The following is a 21,417-nucleotide window of genomic DNA, read 5'->3' on the forward strand; positions in this document are numbered from 1 at the left end:
TCCAGCAGTCTGCCCAGCAGACGGAGCCTCTGTCTCGCCTGGTGCTTCAGTGGAGAAAACATGATTCTATTATTGTCAGCATGGTTTACTTTACATAGCCATCCCCATGCTCAGTCGAAAGTCAATTAGCCTGCCACTTCGGGGGCAAATTGCTGCAGAGATGGCATTAAGATGTCAAAACAAACACACACACACAGACACACACACACATACAATCAACCCAGGGAAAAACTAGCTCTACTGTAGGGGAACAGACACTCAGTCTATCAATACTTTTAGCTTTGGATTTAATTTTCTTCACAATACTTTCTGTCTGGAGCATCAAGTAAAACCACTCCAAATTACATTTGAGAGTTTACTTTTATCAGTCGACCTCAGATAAATGTGTATGATGCCAGTCAATTTATAAGATTCAAACAGACAAAGAGCGTCTGATAGTTCAACTCACCATCCAAATATAAGATATCAGAAAACATCCTGCCACTGTATCCAGGCTGCACTCTTTTCTGAAAGGAAAAAAAGTAGAGTTATTACAAGGAGCTCATATGTCTACCATCTATAACTTGACTCGGGCTAAATTTCAAGCTCAGGTCATTTCGCCAATTTGACTTTCACCTAATCATGCAAAGTACCATTATCCTCTTCTGGTCTTCGATCTTCAGTCATCCCCCCCACTCATCACAAACCTCTTTCTCCTTCTATTTTCTGTCCCTCTCTTTCTCTAATAACAGGATGTCGGCTTTCTCTCACATGGTTGCTGACCTTCCAGGCAAAGAGCAGCACAGCTTGCAGCTTTAAGTAATTCCTGTTGCTTACATTTGTCTCCCATCAGTGACTTTACATGAAACAACATGTGGGGCACCTGTACTTAGCCCCAGCTGCTGAATTAATTGTGAAAGAGCCAGTGGAGCCCACGCATAAGAAGAAGATTACACCTAAGTGGAGCATTATCAACAACCTATACTTCCAAGCTGATGAGAGCCAGAGGAGAAACAGCATCAAACTACCAGTGATTATGATTAAGGTTTATCTCAAAGTGGAAATTCAAACAGAATCGGACCGAGGAATCATCGTCCAGAGAGAGACGAGGCTGTCTGATTCAAATACAAGCACAGGCCTGCGTCCTAGGCAGCATCCGTGTTCACAGTGTTGTTGTTGTAAGGAAAATAGGGCTATATGACTGTCTTTCCCTTGGTATGTGTCGTAGAGTGTTGCTGTGTGGGAATAACAACAGCCGCTGGCAAAAGTTACTGGCTGAATGACAGACGGAAAAGTCCTAGTTACTTGTGTAAAGCCTTGATAGGAATGAAAGAATCCCTTATCAGCGTACTGTATGTGTAGAAGAGAAGAAACCTAAGGAAATAATGGAAAATTATAATGCTGTTGCAGCTGGAAAACACATTGACATTGAGTCAGTTTCTCTCAGTTTACTGCAGTTCCACCATTTGCTGCTTGCCACAGTCACTGTGCTCATATTACATGAGAAACAGCTTGAAGTGAAAGTGTGAGGTGATACACCAGAAACCTTTTGTTTTGTTTTTCCAAACACAAATCAGCTGCAAACCTGAGTGCTCCTCGAGCTCCGACGCCTTTCAGACTGTCTGGGAGCAACATCTCCCACCTTCCACATACTTGTCCAGTCCTCAAAATAGTGCTCCCATTGAGCTTGTTAATATGCACTAAATATCTCGGCTCCGATTGGCTGGACTTACTTCCTGTAATTAAAAGGAAGGAAACTGGGGGGTAAGGGTCACATCTTTCTAAATTTATCCCTCTGGACCAACCCAGACTGAGACCAGTTTCTTGATAGATCATGGGGATTTGGTCACGGGCTCACTGTGCTGTATGTGCAGCCACAAATTGACAACTGAGTGTGTTCAGCTACCAAGTTACCAAGTGTGAAGCTGCCTCACACACATTTTCTAACACACAGGCCTGCCTTCTTGCTGCTGCTATAACTGAGCCTTACAAGATGAATGCTGGTTTTGACACATATAGTCTGTGTAAGCCATCAGTGCCAGAGTCCTACAAGCTGTAACACTGGCGCTTGAGTCTTTGTGGTAGACCACAGAGTGCTGCCTTGCCATGCACCCTCACTTGACATGCCATCCACACCATGTAAGCCTAATGACGGGCGTTCCTCCTGTCAGGGGCAGAGCCAGGGCAATGACAGGGTGGTGGGTGGTGGGTGGTGGTTTGATCACTGTGTGTGTGTCTGTGTGTGTCTGTGTGTGTGTGTGAGCTCAGCTCTGCTTCAATGAGCTTTTCTGTCCTGCAGAGAGTCAGAGGTTTGATGCAGCAGGTTGTGCACAGTCATCTCCGGGTTCTGACTCGCTGATGTAAACACCTGAGCCTGGTGTCACAAACATCAGCTGTGGTTCACTGGTGTTCAGTGGTCCACAGCAGAGTGCCACTGTGGCACAAAGGGGTGTAAGGAAACCTCATATTATACATCTGAGCAATTTCTAACATGAAAGTTCATTCTAACTACAGTGTCCATTTAGTAGCTGTCAGCCTTCATTAGAAGTTGTCATGAAATTCAACTTTAAACCAAACGTGGGTGAGAAGTTCTTAAATATTCAGAAATAAAGCCCATGGCGGCTGCGCAAACTCCCTCTGGCGATGAAGACTTGGAGATATGATGGAAAGCTTCAGAAGAGCTGATACGTGTTTTGATTTTACTTTGACAGACTGTGATGATATAATAACCAGATCACTGACAGTGAATCAAAACGTCTACAAAACCCAAGTGCACCTCATCTTAACGCAATTTAAGACACTTCAGAAGCGACAGCTCTGCCTCAGAGCTGCCCTTAAGATGCGCTGTGCGGCAAACACGGCACCGATTCCTGATAAGCATCATCATCATCACCATCACCACAGACTCCACCAATAACGCAGTCGGGGGGGGGGGGGTCCCGCTGACCGACCCTGAAGCCAACACCAACCTCACAGCAAAGAAACAAGCACTACAACTGAATTGTAACGAAGAGCGGCACGAAAAGCAGATCCCGGATCCTTTGGTTTCAGCGAGGAAAGCTTTCTAATCGCTGCTCCAAGTGCGCTCCGACGCGCACAGCCGAGGCGAGGCGAACTTACCGTCTCCTCTCCCGCTCCGTTTTGTTTTGCTTAGACTTCAGCTGTGGTCTCCTTTATTTGCATGTGTCCCCCCTGGCTTGTGGCAGACTTTTTCCTAAGTGTGTACCACGGGTTATTCGAGCCCGGTTCAACCTCACGTCCCCGCGCACAGCTCCCACCTCCGACGTCTTGGAGAAGTGCACATCAAAACGAGCCGCTCATCTGTTCATCACATTTTCTCTCCACACCAGATTACACAAGATTCACACGATGCATTCACATTTCCAAAATATGATGTGAATATGACGCAGATAGTGCTGCTGCATGACATATTACAGAGCCTCGACTTAACCTTTGAACCCTTTTATTTGAAATGACAGTAACATGAGTGCGTTTTGCAGTTTCTAATGAGGAAATATCAATAACACGTTTTAAACACAGACATGGTGTGAGACTATGAGAACTGTTTGTATTTAGCAAATTCTACCAAGCATCATAAAAGCATGAATCCTGATGGGTGGAACATTGTATGAAAACCACCCAGTTCAGTTCATGAACATAAAAACATTTATCATTTCAATAGGAGGAACCTACTAGTACCACTAGTACTAGTGTATTGCAGTTTAAGTGGGTTTTCACTGCAACGACAAAACCATTTTCCTCATAAATTGTTGGTATTTCAAAATATACATCAATAACTAACAGAACATCACTAGTTGATCTGTTCTGGGCTGAAGTTTCTAATCTAATAATGTGCACATCACTGATTTGTGCCATCATTTAGTGGCAATGATAAAATACCTCTTTACTTTAAAAACAACCAAAATAATAATAAAATGTCTTAAATGTTGTTATTCCAAGTCCATATGCTGAAATGCTTTTTATTGCCAGAACACATTGATTCATTGAGTGATTCCTGCTTACAAATAAATATTTCCCCCCCTTATAGTTAAATAATGCATCATTACTAAACTCTGGACTCATTTTACCAATACAGTTTTTTACATATTTATTTTCTATTATATGATCCCGAGGGCTCAGTAAGTCATTGCAGTAAACTCTCCTATCCTGTGTGAAACTCAAATGTACAGATCTGCCAACAGTAAATTGAAATATACTCCTCCATATTTATTGAAAGATGGAATAACCAATGATAATGACAAATTAAAAGAACACTAGAGCAAAAATAAAGCTTACAGAGGAACCTCTGACCCAATGTGATATTCTACCAGAAGACAAAGATAAATCCAATCTGTTTTTAGAATATTTAATATCTGACTGGAACATAACTTGCTGTAAACGGACACAGTTGCCCTTTCCCATCCATATTCATAGGGGAAGGTCAGATGTTTACTGTGTGGGCATGTTTCTTGCACAAAGGTTTGTCTTTCTTGGAGAAGAACGGCTGGCCCTCCAAATTGGTGGAGCAGACCTGTGAAGAACGACAGATACAGCAGAGCAGCACTGTTAGTCGAACACGTTTTCTTATTTTTAGATCTATTCTTGGGAGGGAAGCTGTCTCCTGGACCTACCGCACACACGAAGCAGGTGTCATGCCAGGTGAATCCTAGAGCCTCCAGGAATTTGTCCCCCGCCTCGATGGGGAAGTCACAGCCATGGCAGTTGGTCCCAAACAGTTTGTAGTAGTCTGGGTAAAAAGGACACTGACAAATGTAGTCTGCTTACACACTTTCTTATTCATTATTGCCATTTTATCCCCACTGTACCTTTTTCACAGTACGGCAGTCCATCCTCCATATGAAACATGTTGCCTCGGATTGGCTGATGGCAGGCAGTACAGACAAAACAGGACACATGCCAGGTTTGTTTGAGGGCATTCATGACTTCCTGCAAAAATAAAAAAATAAAAATAAAGAAAATAAATAAGGAGACTCAAAGTGAACTGTTGTTCACTGTGAACTGACAAAGGTATTAGAAACAACTACATGGGCCACTCACCCCAAGAACCTTCTGGTGGCAGCGGGCGCAGGTGGGAGCAAAGTACTGCTCATAGCAACGCTCGCAGTACACCTTGCCACCTTCCTCCACAAATCCATGTTCTGCCAGGGAGGAGTGGCAGTGAGCACAGTTGAATTCCTCAGGGTGCCATGACATGCCCATGGCCACAAGGAATGGGCCCCTGGTAAGAGTAAGCGATTCAATAATTAACAAGAAAAACTGAACAACAGAAACTGTGTACACTTTTGCATTCTTAATACTTTTGTCATCACTGAAACATTTGTTTGTTCAAAGTTTTTCTAAATTCAGCTTGAGATGCAGGTTTTCTCTCGTTTGTTACCTGATGACATTGTTGCACTTGTTGCACACTGGGGTGCGTGTACCAGCTGGGATGTGCTCGGCACGCTGCACCAGAGAATTCAGGTCCTCTGGATGTGGCTGTGGGGTGGGGCGCTCTGGACCTCTGGGAGCAGGATTGGTGACTTTGCCAAAAGATGGAGATGCTCCACTCTTAGGAAAACCTTTACCAGGAAGAGAAAAAACATTTCTCAGTATTCAAATGCACTGCTTGTGGTTTTCTCCCAGCAAGTAGTCGGTCATCCACTGATTTCTCTGTATTATTTGACCCACACAGATGTACAGAGTTTAGCTGTGTGTTGTCAGATAATGAATGTGAATGGATCTGACGAACTGTAACCTCAGCTGAGTTGGACAGAGCCTCCCTACCATTCTCAGACAAGAGATTAATTTTTCCCACTGACGCATACAACACATTCCCAGAGTCAGAGGAGACACCTGGAAAAATAATCCCCCTCCTCTCATCTGAAAACATGTGGAGAGGATGCACAGTCTTTCCTTCTCTTTTGCAGTGCAAAGACATATCCAGGACAAAGGTCAGTGCTTACGGCTCTCAGACAGAACGCTCGAGGGAATGGGGATTGGGGACAGAGACGCTATTGAAAGAGAGCACCATTATCAAAGACTTGAGAGGTCAGAGGACAAGTGCTCCCTAAATTTCCTGGTAACAGTGGGCAAACAAACTGAATAAACAGAATGGGGTACTAGCAGGGAAGTGAGAATGCCACGGGACTGAGTTTATTAAGAAAGAAGAGGTCAGGTTGGAAAAAGATAACCTAAGTTACAATGGATACAAAACTGAATGCTATGATATACAACTATACATATAGTATGCTGCAGTGTAAATATTCTTTTAATGGCACCACATGACCTTGTCTGTGCAAAAGCTGGTATAGTGCGGTGGATGATGAAAAGCTCTTAGCAGCACAAAATTATAAATGAATCCAATCCTGCAAAAGCAGAGATTGAAGGCTCAGGCACATGAAATAGGACAGAAATGAAGATACATTTGTAAGTCGGCCATTACTGTCATGCTGTATAAGGTAGATAAGGAGGAAAAAGTCAGCATGAGAAGACTTCCAAGCTGGATCTCAGCAGGAGTCAATGTCTGTTCTGTCGCTCTAAATTCAAGACAGAGGGATGAAGAAAAATGTACGGGCATCGCTGTGGCAAACCATATGCAGTATGAATTGATCAAAGCTCCTATAGAGAACAAGTTAATCGCTAAAAAGTTTAAAGCCTGAGTATTATACAGATTTGTTGCTTTAGAGGGTGCTGCCAGTTAAATTATATCACGTAAATGAAATTTTATTTAAAAAGTAAATGATTTTAAAGTATATTCCACATACCCGATCTAATTTCACAAGGACCCTATGAGATATAATACAATCTTGTTTACTTGTAATGAAGTATGTGTTAATCTGACAAATAACCCAAGCAACAGAGAACTATCTGTGAGCTCTCCTGCTCCCTCACTGTGGCACTTTTCAGCAGCCATTTCTTAAAAAAAGGCCTCCGGGGAAATACATAAGGGCACATAGTGCATCTGTTCATAAATGAGTGCCTGAATGTCTTAGTATTGCTAATAATGAACCCTGACTGATGCCTTTCAGCAAATATTTATCCCGACCAACTCGAGGCCTTGTGGCAGGGACTGCTGTATTTTAAGAGCAGCCTTCACATAAAATAAAATACATAATTTTCAGTTTCACAATCTGTGCAACTAAGATCATCTTGGGAAAAGCCAATAATCTGAGCTCATTAATGGAATACCTCTGGTTTTTATAGAGCTCATAATCCTAAATGGCTTAGTGTCAAGTATAAAACCTGCAATAAATGTTATGGCAGAGCAGCAGCCATTTAGAAGAACAGGGGTGCCCTCTGTGGGTAAAAGAAGCAACAGCACATAGTTTGACATTCCCCGGCAGAAGCAGAACCTCAAGCATTTCAGTGGAAAACACGAGTAAATGACAAAAGTTGAGGAGGGTTTCTGTACGGTGTACGTTACTCTACCTGTTGAACCTCCAGGTTGGTGGGGGGGCTTGCTCTGGGCTGCAGGGCTCTTGTATGTGGAAGCAGGGACCACATTGCCATTCCTGGGTGCTGCTGCAGTTTTGGAATATGTTTTTACAGCGGGTGAGGTGTGCACAGTGGGAGTGGGTTTGTCGTGGGCCTCACTAGAAATCAGATGTACATACTTTGCATAAGTTATACCTCACAGAGCAGACACTTACTTTCCAGTGAACACTCTCTGATTGACTTTAACCAGTGTAAACTGCAACACATTTCACTGTGTGAAACTCAAAATCACAGCTTCTTCCTCCCATCTAGTACAGTATTTTGCAATCTCAATAACACATGCACTTACTGTAAGAGCCACAAAATATTTTAAGAGGAAAATTCTGGTCACCACCCCTTGTAAAACTTCAGCTTTCATTTCAAGTTGACCACCTCCTGTGGGCAACACCGTGTCTAAACTTCATAAAAGTTGAAAACTGCTGTATTGCTGCACAGTACACTCCATTACACAATATCATTGAATGGGTTTATATTGTAAGTTGCAAACAGGTAAAGGCTTTAGAGTAATATTGCCAAGTATATATAAAACATTATATACTTGGAATAATATAAGTTTTGGTCTTACTGCTCAAATCAATACACAAATAATTCTGTCACATAGATCTCCACCTAGAGGGAGTTTCTAATTGTCAACTTTATTTTTTCCGCCAGGCAAGAGGAAAAGAAATATCAAGAAATAAGCAACAGCATCAAGGAAAATTGTTTATTAAGATAAAGTGCTGACAAATGAAACTAGTTTGGTTAGTACAGAAAAAACAGAGAAAAAAGATACAGACATAGCTCAGAAGATAAAGAACAAGCGAAGAGGAAAATGGAGGCTTCATCTAAGTGATAAAGAAAAGTACATTTTGTATGTGCACTATCATAATATTTTGTTAAACTTTCAACCACAAATATAGATGCATTTAGTTTACATTGTACAATATAATTTCATACCTAGAAGATAATATATACTTCTAAATATTTCAAAGGTTTTATAGGGTTTTTTGTTTGTCATTCACTTGCTCATTTTGTTTAAGCTAGAATTGGACAATAACCAGTGTTCCAAATAAAGGCCATAACTATGCTGTTATAGCAAACAGAGGCAGTGTACATTTAATAATAGTGAAAATATATATCATATATTAAACAAAGCAAACCCTTGTCTCCTGCACATTTAGCACTCGTGCTGAAACGCCATGATGCCAGTCCCTCAGCTTGTTGTACTTGTGTCCTATAACTTCTGGGTCCAACTTGTTTGGTCTGATTTTTTTTCCATAAGACAGAATTTGAAGAAAAAAAGAAAAGAAAAGTTGGAAGATTAAGATAGGAGGAAGCCACAAGAGGATGCACAGGAACAAAGGAAAGAAAAAATAAGCAAGAAATGCACAATTTGACATCAGGAATCTCCAACTGACAGAAGTGTTATTACCCACAAAACAACTTAATCACCCACAGTGTGTAGTGAGTGATGCACTTATTGGGTGAGGAGCTGGTACAGAGGGTGGACTGTGTTTATTGGAGAATAAATTAAGTTAAGACTGAGAGCAGGAGTGGCAATCACAGCCTGTGATGAGTGTCACGCTGTCTTCACTCAACCGCCTTCCTCAGAGAGCTCTCACTGCAATTTCCCCAAAATTAAGACTTCAATTAAGCGTGATACTATGATCAGATCAGGAAATCAGGGCTTGACACAGAGTCAATGACTTCTAGACACGATTACGTGAATTTAAAATCTCTATAACCATATAAAGATGCACTGCATGCAAACACACTGACACAAAAAAAAAAGACAGACACAGAAACTAAATGAACACCCACAAATACTATGCCATGCCAAATTTGATTATACTAAAAGACCACCAAGCACTTACTTCTTTCCACTTTTCTCTGCAACTTGTTCTGCAACAGAGAAGAAAAAAAACAGTCAGTAAGATGTACAATAAATGATCAGTGACAATATGGTTTGTTACATAGTGCTGCTTGTGGCTCTGTCTCTTCTCTAGTTTGCTCTATGTTCATCTTGTTATAGTAAAGGCTGAATGAGAACACATAATTCCTGCTAATGAGACCCTGACAGGATTTCCTGGACTATTCTCCAATTGTTCACATCTGGAGAAACAGGCGCACTGAATCCACAAAGGTCTGGTAAAATCATTTGACAAATCTCATCTCACTTCATTCTAATGACTTGGTTACTGTAAATGTCATTTTGCATCAGTTAAACAGACTCACACACACACACACAACTCTATGAATGGAGGGAGGCCCAAAGCCACATCCTTCTCATGTAACCATCAATGTTACTTCTAGTCAAAACAGTAATTTAAAAAAGACATTAAATCATATAGTGTATAAAGCTTTCTTCAGTTATTTAAAGTAGCTATGAAAACACTATATCCTACAAAGATATAATAAAAGTCCATAATAAAATACTTTATTATCTTAATTGACCTGACAGAAAATATCAAGCTGAGCCCCACAATACTCTGTACTTCAGTAAGAGTCAGCCCCTCTGCAGGATCTGTATAAAAACCTGTTTAAGACCATGTGAGTGCACTGAACTTGCAACACACCATTTTCAGTGCCGGTGAGCTGGGCCAGGATTTGGAAGGAGCGGGACTGGGAGGTGCCGGTTCGTGGGTGCCAGTCCTCCGTGTCCTCAATCAGACGCTTCTTGCTGGCATCGCTCAGTGGGGACGCGTGGTTCTCATGCTCCATGCCAGGTTTTCTGTACAGTCAGATCAACAAAGAAATAACGACGTTACAGAACGTTCCGTACGTTGTTGTTGACTTTTCAGGTCCTGTACTGCAGGACAAGAATGTTCTAACTTTTACACACACATGCATAACTAACATCTATTATTAGCAAACAACACACGCAGTAATACTATACTATTCAGTGAACACTCCACATTCAATCAAGGGTGCAGATTGTAGATACTGGTTCACAGTGTGACCAATTTAACAGCTGTTAGGTTCATAATTACCTCCTAGGTCTAGGTGGAGGTGGAGTTCTGCAGGTGAGCAATGAGCAGGTAGTGAGGAAAAATGTACAAAGGCAGAACCGTACAGACATTTAGGAGGACACTGCACTGCTGTCTGTTCTGATCTATTCTTACTTAAGACTAATCTGAGGTCCACAAATAGAGATGAAAATCACAGTTTATGTCAACCAAACAGTAAAACAACATAAAATGAATGAATGAATGAATGAATAGGTATCATTGAAATAACAGAATTAAACACTGACAGTAAGTGGCTGACAGTGACAATGTCTCACCACAAGATGGGAGTGATGCGCTTTGAAACGAGGAAGATCACTTTTTCTTCCAATAATAACTTGATGGTATTTTAGTATGCAATAATATTTATGTTAAGTGCTTTTCATGCACAGTAAAGTGCAAGTGCTGTTCCAAACTGTGAGACAATTTAAAGTCAAACGTCCAAGTATGTGCAGTGTTTTTTTCCAGTCAGTGTTTATGTGTGTTTATGTGTGTGTTGAAGGTGAGCAGAGGTGAAGGATGATCAAAGACAGAAGACTTCAGGTTCTTCTAAAGGAGAACATACTTGGCAGTGATTTAAATGGCCTTGTGTAAACACACTGGCAACAGTAGCGGATAGAGGTAGACAGATGCAGAGCTGGGTGATTTGAACAGAGGGTGCTGACAGGCCCGTCCGCACAGCGTGTAAACACACCATTAGCCAACATGTATCTAGAGGCCAGTGAGAAATTACATGGACAGTACAAGATGATCTCCACTGGGTGCTTTGCGGCATCTCAAAGATGTATTTGCAGTTTATCTGGAGCTTGAAATGAACATGTACTGTGAGTGGATGAGCATAAATGCAATGTTTATGAGGGTTAGCTCAAAGAGGTGCAGGCATATATTTGGTAATTATAAACCAGGGAGATGTGAAGGCTGTAATCACATTGCACATAGTTAGAAAGCCACTCCAGCAAATTCAGTATGTTATCATTTATGGCACTAACTTGATGTCTGTCTCTTCTTCCTCCTGCTGGTAAAGAAAAGGTAAACAGAAAGAAAACTGAAGCCAAGAAGGAGCATGAAGGGAACAGCTGGTCCAAAACACATGCTCCTTAACGGAAAGGCCCTTCTGAGAGAATGTGCAGATAAGACAGACGCATAGAAAACTAACAAAGCATGCAGAATAGGATATAAACACATGCTGTAAGAAACGGTCCTTCAATAAGCTGACATCGACTGAAGCGATGAGAGTAATGTTACATCAGGTAATGACACTCAAACTTTTTGTACTCTTCATCCTCATATTATATTTGAAGTCAAATGTGTTGTTTTTTCTACCTCACTTTGATTTTTCTCAGGTTATCTGGTCAAACCCAGTTCTCCTGAATAGACCATTCACACATTCTATTACCTTTGTAAATCATCAAGAAGCTGAAGCACATTCAGCTGCCACCAAAGAGCACTTTTGGGAATACCATGACAATCTGCACACACTCAGAGTTATGGGCGAGTTTCAAACATGTATTTAAGTGTGGAGGAGTTCAATAAGCCACTTAAAAGCAATAAAAAAAACAGATCTATGTGACCTATTTTTGCAGGTGACAAAGAGAGAAGAATGAGTGGCAAAGCACTTAAATCTAGCTCAACCTGAGGCAACCCCACTACGGAGCCAGGAACCTGCCGATGAAGCTCTATCCTGGCAAAGCTGCCAAAGCTCTGACCCCGGTATCGAGAAGTGCTGCTAGGGTTCTGGCTAATTAGAAACAAGTGTTACACCAGCAGTTCCAGTTGGGCAGGCTGCATGTATGTCAGCGTCGCAAGCTCCACTGTCAATTATGGCCAGGCCAGTAGCATCAGTTAATATGTTGTTTAGACTCTGTTCCCTTTTCAGTTGCCCTTCAGCAGATTTAAACAAGATGTGCAGTATGCTTTGGATTTGTCTTGTATGCAGCTGTGTGACCCCATTTGTTAGGTTTTCACATATATTAGGGGGAAACAAGGCATGAGTACACACACAATGCACGGTACACACTTCAGAAATAAGGAGGATGGTGTAATTGAAAGCGTGGTTACTGCTTTTAGTGAATGGTACCTACCCATTGAAGTTCTCCGACAGCCCCTGACTCTCCAAAAGACCTCGTCTCTGTCCAACAGCCACCTCACAAGCATTAGCATTGGAGTATAGTTTGATAGGTGTGTTATAGACAGAGGGCTGTGGGACACTGGCATTAGAGGAGGGGGTTGTCACTTTGGCTGGAGCGGAGGACTTAGATGAGGTGGAAGCGGCAGATGGGGAGGTGAAGGTGGGATGCACAGGGCTGGGTTTGGGAACTTGGCTGGAGCTGGGTGGAGCTGGGTCAGGAGCAGTGAGGCTTGATTTGAGTGGAAATGGAGGCTGTGGCGGCTGAGAGGGAGTTGCTGGTGTGAAAGCAGATGATTCAGAGGGAATGGAGGCTACTTTGGGGGCAGCCAGGGAGGAAGAAGCTGCAACTGTGCCGTTGCTGCCCCCTCCAAAAGGCCGAGCTGTCTTGTTGTATGCAGGAGTGGACTGAGTTGATGGCTTGGCATGTGTGGTGCTCGCGGCAGCCTGACTGATTGGGACGGGCTTAATGATTTCTCGAGGTTCATCCTGCATAAAGGTGAAGACACACACCATGCCCAAACAAATCCACAAAAACCTCATGCACGTAAACCAGCAACAGTCACATGAAAATCAAATGTGTTTTAGCACAGCTATAAGAATCAAAGTCATGCCTGTGACATACAAGTGTTAAGAGATGCTATTAAATGCGAGCCAAGTCAATTTGTGTGCTCACATAATCTCAGAAGGGCAGCGTGAGCATGCTCACTCTTAACTACACTGATATTATAATCACACAAACAAATTGTATTCCATTGATTTTTAATTAAATATACAATTTTTATAAGAATATTAGACTTCATACCTTGGGCACTTCAGCTTTAGGAGGAGAGGAGGAGGGTCTGTGAAGACACAACGACAATTATAAAATCACTTGAGTGCTCACACATGTTTATAGCACCCAGACGTCATTTAGCAATAAGAATTTTTTGTTAGACAAACATTATTATATATTGTATATCACAACATCCTTAAAACACTGCAAAAAGGGCAGTTTGAACAATTAAACTACTATTAGATAATAGCAACTTAAGAAAAATAGACACCTAAATGTGTTCAGTGATGGATTACCCATGGGGTCAAAGGTCAAAAACAAATGGAAACAAATTGCAGCCTCGAAAGTACGACATGTTCAAAACTGTATGCTTTGGAAAATGGTCAACAATAATTATATGTAATTTGTAGTTAAGGTGCTTCAACAACACACCAGCGAACATGCCGTACTTTAGGGGGTGTGTCCATGCGTGGACTAGTGCTGCAGTGATTTGCACTTATGATTGAAGCAGCTGCCGCAGTTTTATCACCTATGGGAGAGGAGGGTGGTCTGCTTGTGTGCGCTCTAGAGAGGTCCTTGATAGAAACCAGCACCAATATCCAACAACGTTTTCACCTCCTCTTTTTGTTTTATTCTTGACATTTTCATTTTCTGTCTACTCCATTATTAAACATAATACACCTCACACAAGAGTCGTATTAATATCAAGCAGGGCGCATAAAAGTCCACGTCTGGTGACTGAACACTCTCAAAATTACAGTTGTTAAACAACAGTCAGTAAAATTAAAACATTAAAACTCATGCCCTTGTTAACACTCTGCCCTATATTTGGGCCAGGCGCGTAGACAATGTGCCCTTTGTTCCTCATAAAAAGAAAACACACACACACACACACACACACACAAACATTAGCTACGGTATGTCCACTGGCGTCCTTCCTTTCTCTGCCATATTAGGAAAACAGTCAACAATCTCTCACACATTTCCTTTCTGACTGAGCCTAGCCTAGATTATTGAAGAGCCCCGCCCTTCATCCAGATGCTGATGTCATCTATGCCCATACTTGCATTTACATTTTCCACTTAGCAGTTAATACACGGTATGCTTTTTTTTTTTCCAGTGTACTTGAATTGCTGGACTTGCTTGTGGAGAAAACACCACAATGTGCCAAGGAAAACAGTAAAAGGTCTAAAGATCAAACAGCACATTCCATTACAAATGGGACCCGGACTAGAATGAGACAATGTGTATCTGCCATCGGTGACCCAGTGAAGGCCAGCTGGGTGGATTCACTCTCTATCTGACTTTTCCCAGAGCAAACTGAACAAACACTTGGCCAGGGTGGTCCCGCGCACATCTGCTCTGCTCAGTCCCTCTCCGCCGTCCTCCTCCCTTCCTAGCTGAATCTAGTTCTGTTTTTGAACAGAGACAACCACTGGGTGAGAGCCTGGGTGCACGTCCATGTAATCTGTCCAAGCGTGCATGTTGGGTAATGTCAGTGTAATTGGATAGTGTGATGACGTCTACGCTTTTCATGCCCATTGTCTCTTGCTGGTGAACTATCAAAGAGGCAAACACTGGGTCTACTGTATTTCTACTTTTGATGAATTAATTATCCATTTGTTCTGCAACATGAACTATGCATTTATTGTCCCGGTTATTGAAAAGCATCACTGGGGAAAGCCATGACTCCATAGAACATACTATTGGAGTGACTTTGGCTTAAACCCCAAACAGTTTGACGAAACAACATAAAGACAAGTAAAGAACGTTTTGCATTTTTCTTAAGCGTAAGTAATGCATTTTTTGCATATTTGCGATATTTATTCACTGTACGTACGCCTCCATGTTTCATAAATACCATCGTTTTTTACAGCACAGAGCAGTTAACTCCTAGCCATCAAACTGGGTATGTATTCATCACACTGTTGTATTTTATGGTTTACAATAATGTTAATTAAAATAATCCTACACATAAAACACCAGACTCCTCTAATCTTCACACTGTTTATATTTGCAACCTATCGGGTGCGTCAGACTACTTTTCATGTACGTCAAACCCTCGTCTGTGATACGGCGTGTCTTCCTAAGACAGAGAAATCCTGCCCCTGTTGGAGATCCAGTTTTGGCTTTGCTTAGCCTCGAACACGCTTCAGTTGATCCCACCTCTTCTAATCAGGCTGCTTTGTTTTATTAAATTAGAGATGTGGATAACTATAAGGTTTATTTATAGAAAGAATTAATTTATGAGCTGTATACCAAAATAAAAAGCTGAGTAATATCAAAAATATTAGAATAATAATAAAAGTGCAAGACATAAATTCACATCACTACACAGGTTAGCTCAGTTAAAGAGTTATGCTGAGTTGCTGAGTGTGGTTTTCATCAATGTAGACTTCTTTGGGCACTCACTCTGTCCCACACACACACACACACACACACACACACACACACACAGCTCTGGAATAAGAGAATAAGGAGGTTAACCAAAGGCATAAGCCTGAGGGCAAAGAATAGTGACGCATTTCCACCCTGCCTGCCTGTGTCTCTTTAAGGGCCAAGAGAAATATTCTGGCATGTGACATTTGACTGAATGATGGAGAAGCTAATAAACACAGTTTTCTCACCACAAAGCAGACATGCCATACCAGCTAACAGTCTCACATATCTTTTTTTTTTTAACATGAAGGGAATACAGCTCAAATAAGGGTAGCCTTTAATTATTCCTGTGCCGTTTTCATTTCAGTCTCACATAGAGTTTCTCAAGAAGCTTTTAATGATATCCTGCAATAACCGTCTAACAGCAAGCATCTGTCGATGTCTGTTGCTTTATTCTATAGTCACAGTTTCGATCAACTCCGTGGGAGACCTTCTCTGTTGTACCATTATACGAACATTTTAGGAAAACCGCGAGGAAGACGGAAAACAAAGAGGAAAAAAGAGCAAAGTAAAACAAAAACTCCAACAGAGGGATATAGAATTAGTGGGTGTGGAAATAACTTTTTTTCTGTATTTTTGTTTTTCTGTGCAGTGAGCCCGTCCGCTGAGCGGCAAAACTCACAGCTTGTGTCTGGCACATCCTTGCATGTTCCTTCTCTTCACACTGCTGCCTTATGTTTACCAAGAATCAGAATCATGGAGGAAGGACTTTTGACATTTTATTGGAAGAAGTCAGGACAGAAGGTTTTAGAGAAGCTACAGCAACGTGATTGCTATTTCCAGTTAAAGCCTATTAACATGCAATTGGACAGTACACTGCTGCTGTCGGTTGCCTGGATACGCCAACATTGTTATTGCCTGCATATGCACGTCTGGTGTGTCTGTACACGTGTCAAGCAGGAATCCTGTGCACTTGCCCTTATCAGCAGTCACATGCATCGTACTGATGCAGAGCATTAAAATCATTCATTGCCTTGACACGGCTCTCTCCGTTTATTGCAGCTCCTCATATGTGTGAATGACAACTTTCTGGTCGAGTGAGCTTGTCTTGGCAGGCAATAGATGGAATAAAACGTTAACCGCAGGACCAGACGTTCAAAACATATTCAGATTTGAATTTATCTGCATCAAACGGGGAAATGGGAGAGCTCCTGAGGTCAGATCACTGGATACTGTAACCACAACTGAATAAATTGCTATTAGAGTAAATGGATTTTTTTTTTTTATATACGTCTAACCAATGTAATAATCCAGTCTTCCTCACTTTCCTTCCGACCACTATGCCACCTCTGGCTAGCCAAGAGTCAGCAGGGGCTCTGAACTGTATTGGATTGTCCTTAGCGTCACCCTGTTAGAACCATCTCATCAGACTTGTTGGGTGTATATTGGCAGAATATTTGTAGATTTATCCCACAGCTGCCCAACACACTTGTGTTTAGCTACACTAACTGGCCTCTGTCATATGCTATAACCACAGTACTTTACAAGGAGGGGATTCCAGCGAGTGTATATAAAAACAAGGTTGTAGTTTTGTCAAATCAAACCTCCTTCTGTGAGAGAACAGGAGGTTACATAATCAAAAGAACAGTGGAACTAGATTAATGTGGATATGTAATATCTTGGCATATGTATTTTCCACAGTTCATCTCATGATTTTTGTTGAGTTTGTGAAAATTCAAAAACATCCGAGATAATGAGCTGTCCTGTCAGGCAACTGTGCATTAAAACTGATGGATTGATGGGACAGTTATGCGCTCCTCCTGTCCTGCTCCTTTTGAAACAGCAAGAATCCTGGACACAGAAAGACGCGTGGAAAATACACAAAATCTGAAACACTTGTTTGCCGTGGGAGCTGACACGAATCCTTGTGTAAAACATCAGGATATGGTTGGCTCTGTGAGCAAGCTGTGTAGTTCTTGATCATCGTTGAGGTTTTGGAACCAGGTGCTGCCAGCCACAACCTCTCGGGAGTGGTGTTTCATTGCACTGTGCAGCATATTTCAATGACAATAAATAAACATCAATTACCATACTTTCCTAAAGCTACTTCCCACAGACTCCTGCTAACTGTTGGCTTCTCTGCAACAAGATGTCCATGATAGGAGAACAACTGCTAGTCATATTAATGGAATGAGTGGAAGGACATAAAAGTCTGTTCATGAAAACTACTATAAGTCTTTCTGTAAATATACACGGTGTTGAAACTTAAGATGTAGTTTCACCAAATAAAAGGGAATAAATGAAACACATTATATGGAGAGACCAGACGGTACACAAAGCGTAAAAGTTATGTGAATGCTAAATAATAAAAATAATAATAATAAATTGTTAATAATGTTAATAAATTGTGAATGACGGTGTGAGTGTGTGAGATTATCTTCTTCAGTATAAGCAGTGTTAGGGTTAATGAGTGAGCGACTCCTCTTTCAAAAAAACATGTTTCATTTTTTACAGCTTGATAGTAAAATATGTGCATATAGCAGATTAATAAAGCATCAGACTTTACAGTAAATACACATGATCTGTTAAGGCTAAAATGTAAATAAATATAGCACTGTAGTGTGTCTTATCTGTCATTTTACACACCTGCATCACACAAGGTTGGATGCACAGGTGTCCTTTAAAAGGAACTGTCTAAACCATGTGAACTACAACAAAGTGACATGTTGGCACTAAACTGTAGTCGCATTCATCATCGCTTGGCACTCTTGGAATGTTGTTATGGCTTCGCCAGTCTTCTCAGTGATCATCAAAAGCATAAATCAAATCTGAGAGCGCGGCTGGAGAAAGTGATGCGTGACAAACAGAACTGTTTTGTTAAATAGTGGTTATGCTATAGACAAAGCAAATCAGAAAATAGCAATGTGAGCATGATTTGCGTATACCATGTATACCATGTATACCATGCATACAGTGTCTCTAAAACTCTACTTTATGTGTCACTAAGTAAAGACACATAATTTCAACACTATCCTTCAAACCAGCTTTTAAAAATGGAGCCAGACATGAAGCCAACTACAATCATGTGTCATTTTTAACAAGGGGACCTTTGTTGTTTAGTGGGTAATTTCAGTTGTAGTTTACATGTTCTGTGAGACCAGAGTGTTTGATGTTTCATTGTACATCCATTACCCACAGAAGATTACATGCAGCTGCGGGTCAGGGCTATTTTAGGACTATTTTCCCACGATTAAAGCACAGACTCCTTTTTCGTTTGATGTGGTGATGGAATGACAGGACATGCAAACGGGCTTCGAGTTTTTCTGTCAACATGTTTTACAGCTTGGAAAGTGTGCGTGCTTCGCCTCCGCCTTGTTTGTGTCTGACGTTTTGTGAAGTTACTCTTCTTTATACTTGGGTGCATTGCTTTTGGCTTAAATATATTAAAAGGCATCACTTTTGTACATTTTTTATTTATTTATTAAACCTCAAGATACAATAAAATCAACAGCCATGTATCAAGGTTCCAGCTTCTGTAAAAAGCCATTAACTTTGGGCTATTTTCCTGAATTACAAAATCGATTCAAGGTGACCATATAAGACAAACTGCAAAAATATTTTAGGGTGTTTGCCAACTGAATCATTTCCTGTGTGAACAAATCTCCTGACATCCCATGTTTTCCTTTCTTTGAAGCATATAGGCAGGAAAAAGGGGATTTAAGAGATTTAATTTAAAGTTACCCTAATACCACACTATGGATTTAATATACTCAAGGGCCCCACAATACCAGAGTCTTCCTTTTCCTAATGGGAGGAGCAGAAGAGCAGCTGATAAAGTCTGTATAATTGCACACAAACTGATGCTGAAGTCTGACCTGATGAGTTCCACAGATTTGGTATCATACACTACACAACCAGGAAGAACATGTGTAAACTATTATGAAAGAACATCTTAGTTACAAGACAGTTTTCAGATGATTGTTTTTCTGTGTGCGCTGTGTAGCCTTCATATGCGACACAGTCATTTGAGGTATATAATACTACGCTACACAACATGTTCTTCCTGGAGATTGAAGGATTTAAAGATTGCTCCCACAGTGCATCTGTCTCCATAAAATCTGACTAAAAATTGTAGTATTGTAAACTACATAATTGCTGTGTCTATTATCTTATGGAAAGTCACTTTAAGCCACTATAATACTACATATTAATTACAATTCCAGTGACATGATATAAGCTACAACAACAAGCTGGATCTTATCTTTCTGAAGTTCTCACAGTTAATGCTGGGGCAGAGCACATGCGGTGGCAGAAACAAACTGATACAACTTAGCACAACAGGAGCTCATCTGTTTCTAATAATGAAAAGGCAAATTTGATACAGCACAAATAAACCAAACAGGGCTATCAAGCTTTCTACTGCTGCTAAATCACCGATTGCTCAAGTAGGCTTACATACGTGTGTGCTAGGAAACGTTATTCGTGTGTGTGCGTGGATGGGTTACCTCTGTAAGGCGAGGCTGAGATTGCCTGTGCACGCCTTAATTTTGTTCTGGGCCTCTAGGTGATTCATGCCTTCTGTGGAAATGCCGTTAATGGACAGAATGATGTCTCCAACATTCATCTTGGCTTTGACTGCCTTGCCTTCATCAGTGAGCTGCAATGCCACAAACACACACAGATGAGAAAAACAAGTACATTGCACATATATTTGCATTTGTCCAAAAAGAATATTTTTATTATATTACACAATCTTGTACTCTTCGCAGAGGAAGATGAAGTAAACTGGGAACTTTTAATGTGTCACTTTTTAAAATTGGGCTGTGGGTTTTATATATTCCTACAGGAATACTGCAATTACACATGGAACTTCTGGGTTTACACTGCAGCTAAAAGATGAATAGGAAAAATGCCTTTCTGTGAAAAATTGCACATTGTGTTGATTTATTTTCTTGCAGTCACCAGGCCACAGTGCTCTCCTTCCTGCTTCCTGTCTTACGTAACCTTTGTGAGATAAGATAGGCATCTCACTCTTCACTCTTCACAACCTCAACAGCACTGCGTCCACGGGACAGGGCTCTACATCCACCAAAACAATCTGGCCATAAAAAAGCCACAACATTCCCACTGATGACTCACACTAGCAAATGACAACTGACCAAAATCAAAACCACATGGTTTGCAAGTTTGGATTGTGTTCATGGAAACTGGGTGCATGCCTTCAGTTAAAATACAACACATATTAGGATAAGACTCACACATAGATTTTGATTGTATGTAAAAATAATCTGCTCAGTCTCATGAGACTGTCCTGAAGCCACTCCAGGGTTTTCTTTGTTGTGTGCTTCATCTGTTATTGTGGTGCTGAAAGGTGCTGGTGCACGGGTTGTGTGTTCTGGAACCGGTTTTTCTTTAGGAACTTATTTGGCTTCACCTCTTGTCCTGATCCGCCCAGTCAGTAAAATTAAGCATCTGATAACACTGATGAGTGACACAGCCGCTATTTTAAAAATGTAATATAAACAATGTATTGTAGGTTAAACCTAATACGGTATAAAGGTTTTATGAAATATAAAAAGATTTCTAGAGGTAGAAACATTAAATTCTCAGAAGCTCTGACTCCAAGTATGACAACTTAAAAGCTCAAAGCTTTTGGGACTTATATGTCAAATAAAAATTAC

At 41.0% G+C, this 21,417-nt stretch overlaps 2 protein-coding genes across 2 annotated transcripts in view; both read right to left on the bottom strand.

The window, feature by feature from the left end:
• bmpr1bb (bone morphogenetic protein receptor, type IBb) overlaps window positions 1-3,198 on the bottom strand; it is a 43,409-nt gene extending 40,211 nt beyond the window's left edge. Inside the window, exons 1-2 of the mRNA XM_026356612.1 lie at window positions 3,100-3,198; window positions 449-506 (exon numbers count right to left, since the gene is read on the bottom strand). The gene's annotated coding sequence lies outside the window, so the exon portion shown is untranslated. The remainder of the gene's footprint in view (window positions 1-448; window positions 507-3,099) is intronic.
• A 227-nt stretch (window positions 3,199-3,425) lies between these two features.
• pdlim5b (PDZ and LIM domain 5b) overlaps window positions 3,426-21,417 on the bottom strand; it is a 29,393-nt gene continuing 11,401 nt past the window's right edge. The window contains exons 3-13 of the mRNA XM_026356239.1: window positions 20,242-20,393; window positions 13,388-13,424; window positions 12,539-13,071; window positions 10,029-10,183; window positions 9,327-9,354; window positions 7,408-7,571; window positions 5,378-5,558; window positions 5,038-5,218; window positions 4,806-4,926; window positions 4,611-4,726; window positions 3,426-4,510 (exon numbers count right to left, since the gene is read on the bottom strand). Coding sequence (XP_026212024.1) covers window positions 4,421-4,510; window positions 4,611-4,726; window positions 4,806-4,926; window positions 5,038-5,218; window positions 5,378-5,558; window positions 7,408-7,571; window positions 9,327-9,354; window positions 10,029-10,183; window positions 12,539-13,071; window positions 13,388-13,424; window positions 20,242-20,393 — 1,758 coding nt within the window. The 3' untranslated portion in view covers window positions 3,426-4,420. The remainder of the gene's footprint in view (window positions 4,511-4,610; window positions 4,727-4,805; window positions 4,927-5,037; window positions 5,219-5,377; window positions 5,559-7,407; window positions 7,572-9,326; window positions 9,355-10,028; window positions 10,184-12,538; window positions 13,072-13,387; window positions 13,425-20,241; window positions 20,394-21,417) is intronic.

The sequence above is a fragment of the Anabas testudineus genome, chromosome 12 (assembly GCF_900324465.2).
Source record: "Anabas testudineus chromosome 12, fAnaTes1.2, whole genome shotgun sequence".
Classification (NCBI taxonomy): Eukaryota; Metazoa; Chordata; class Actinopteri; order Anabantiformes; family Anabantidae; genus Anabas; species Anabas testudineus.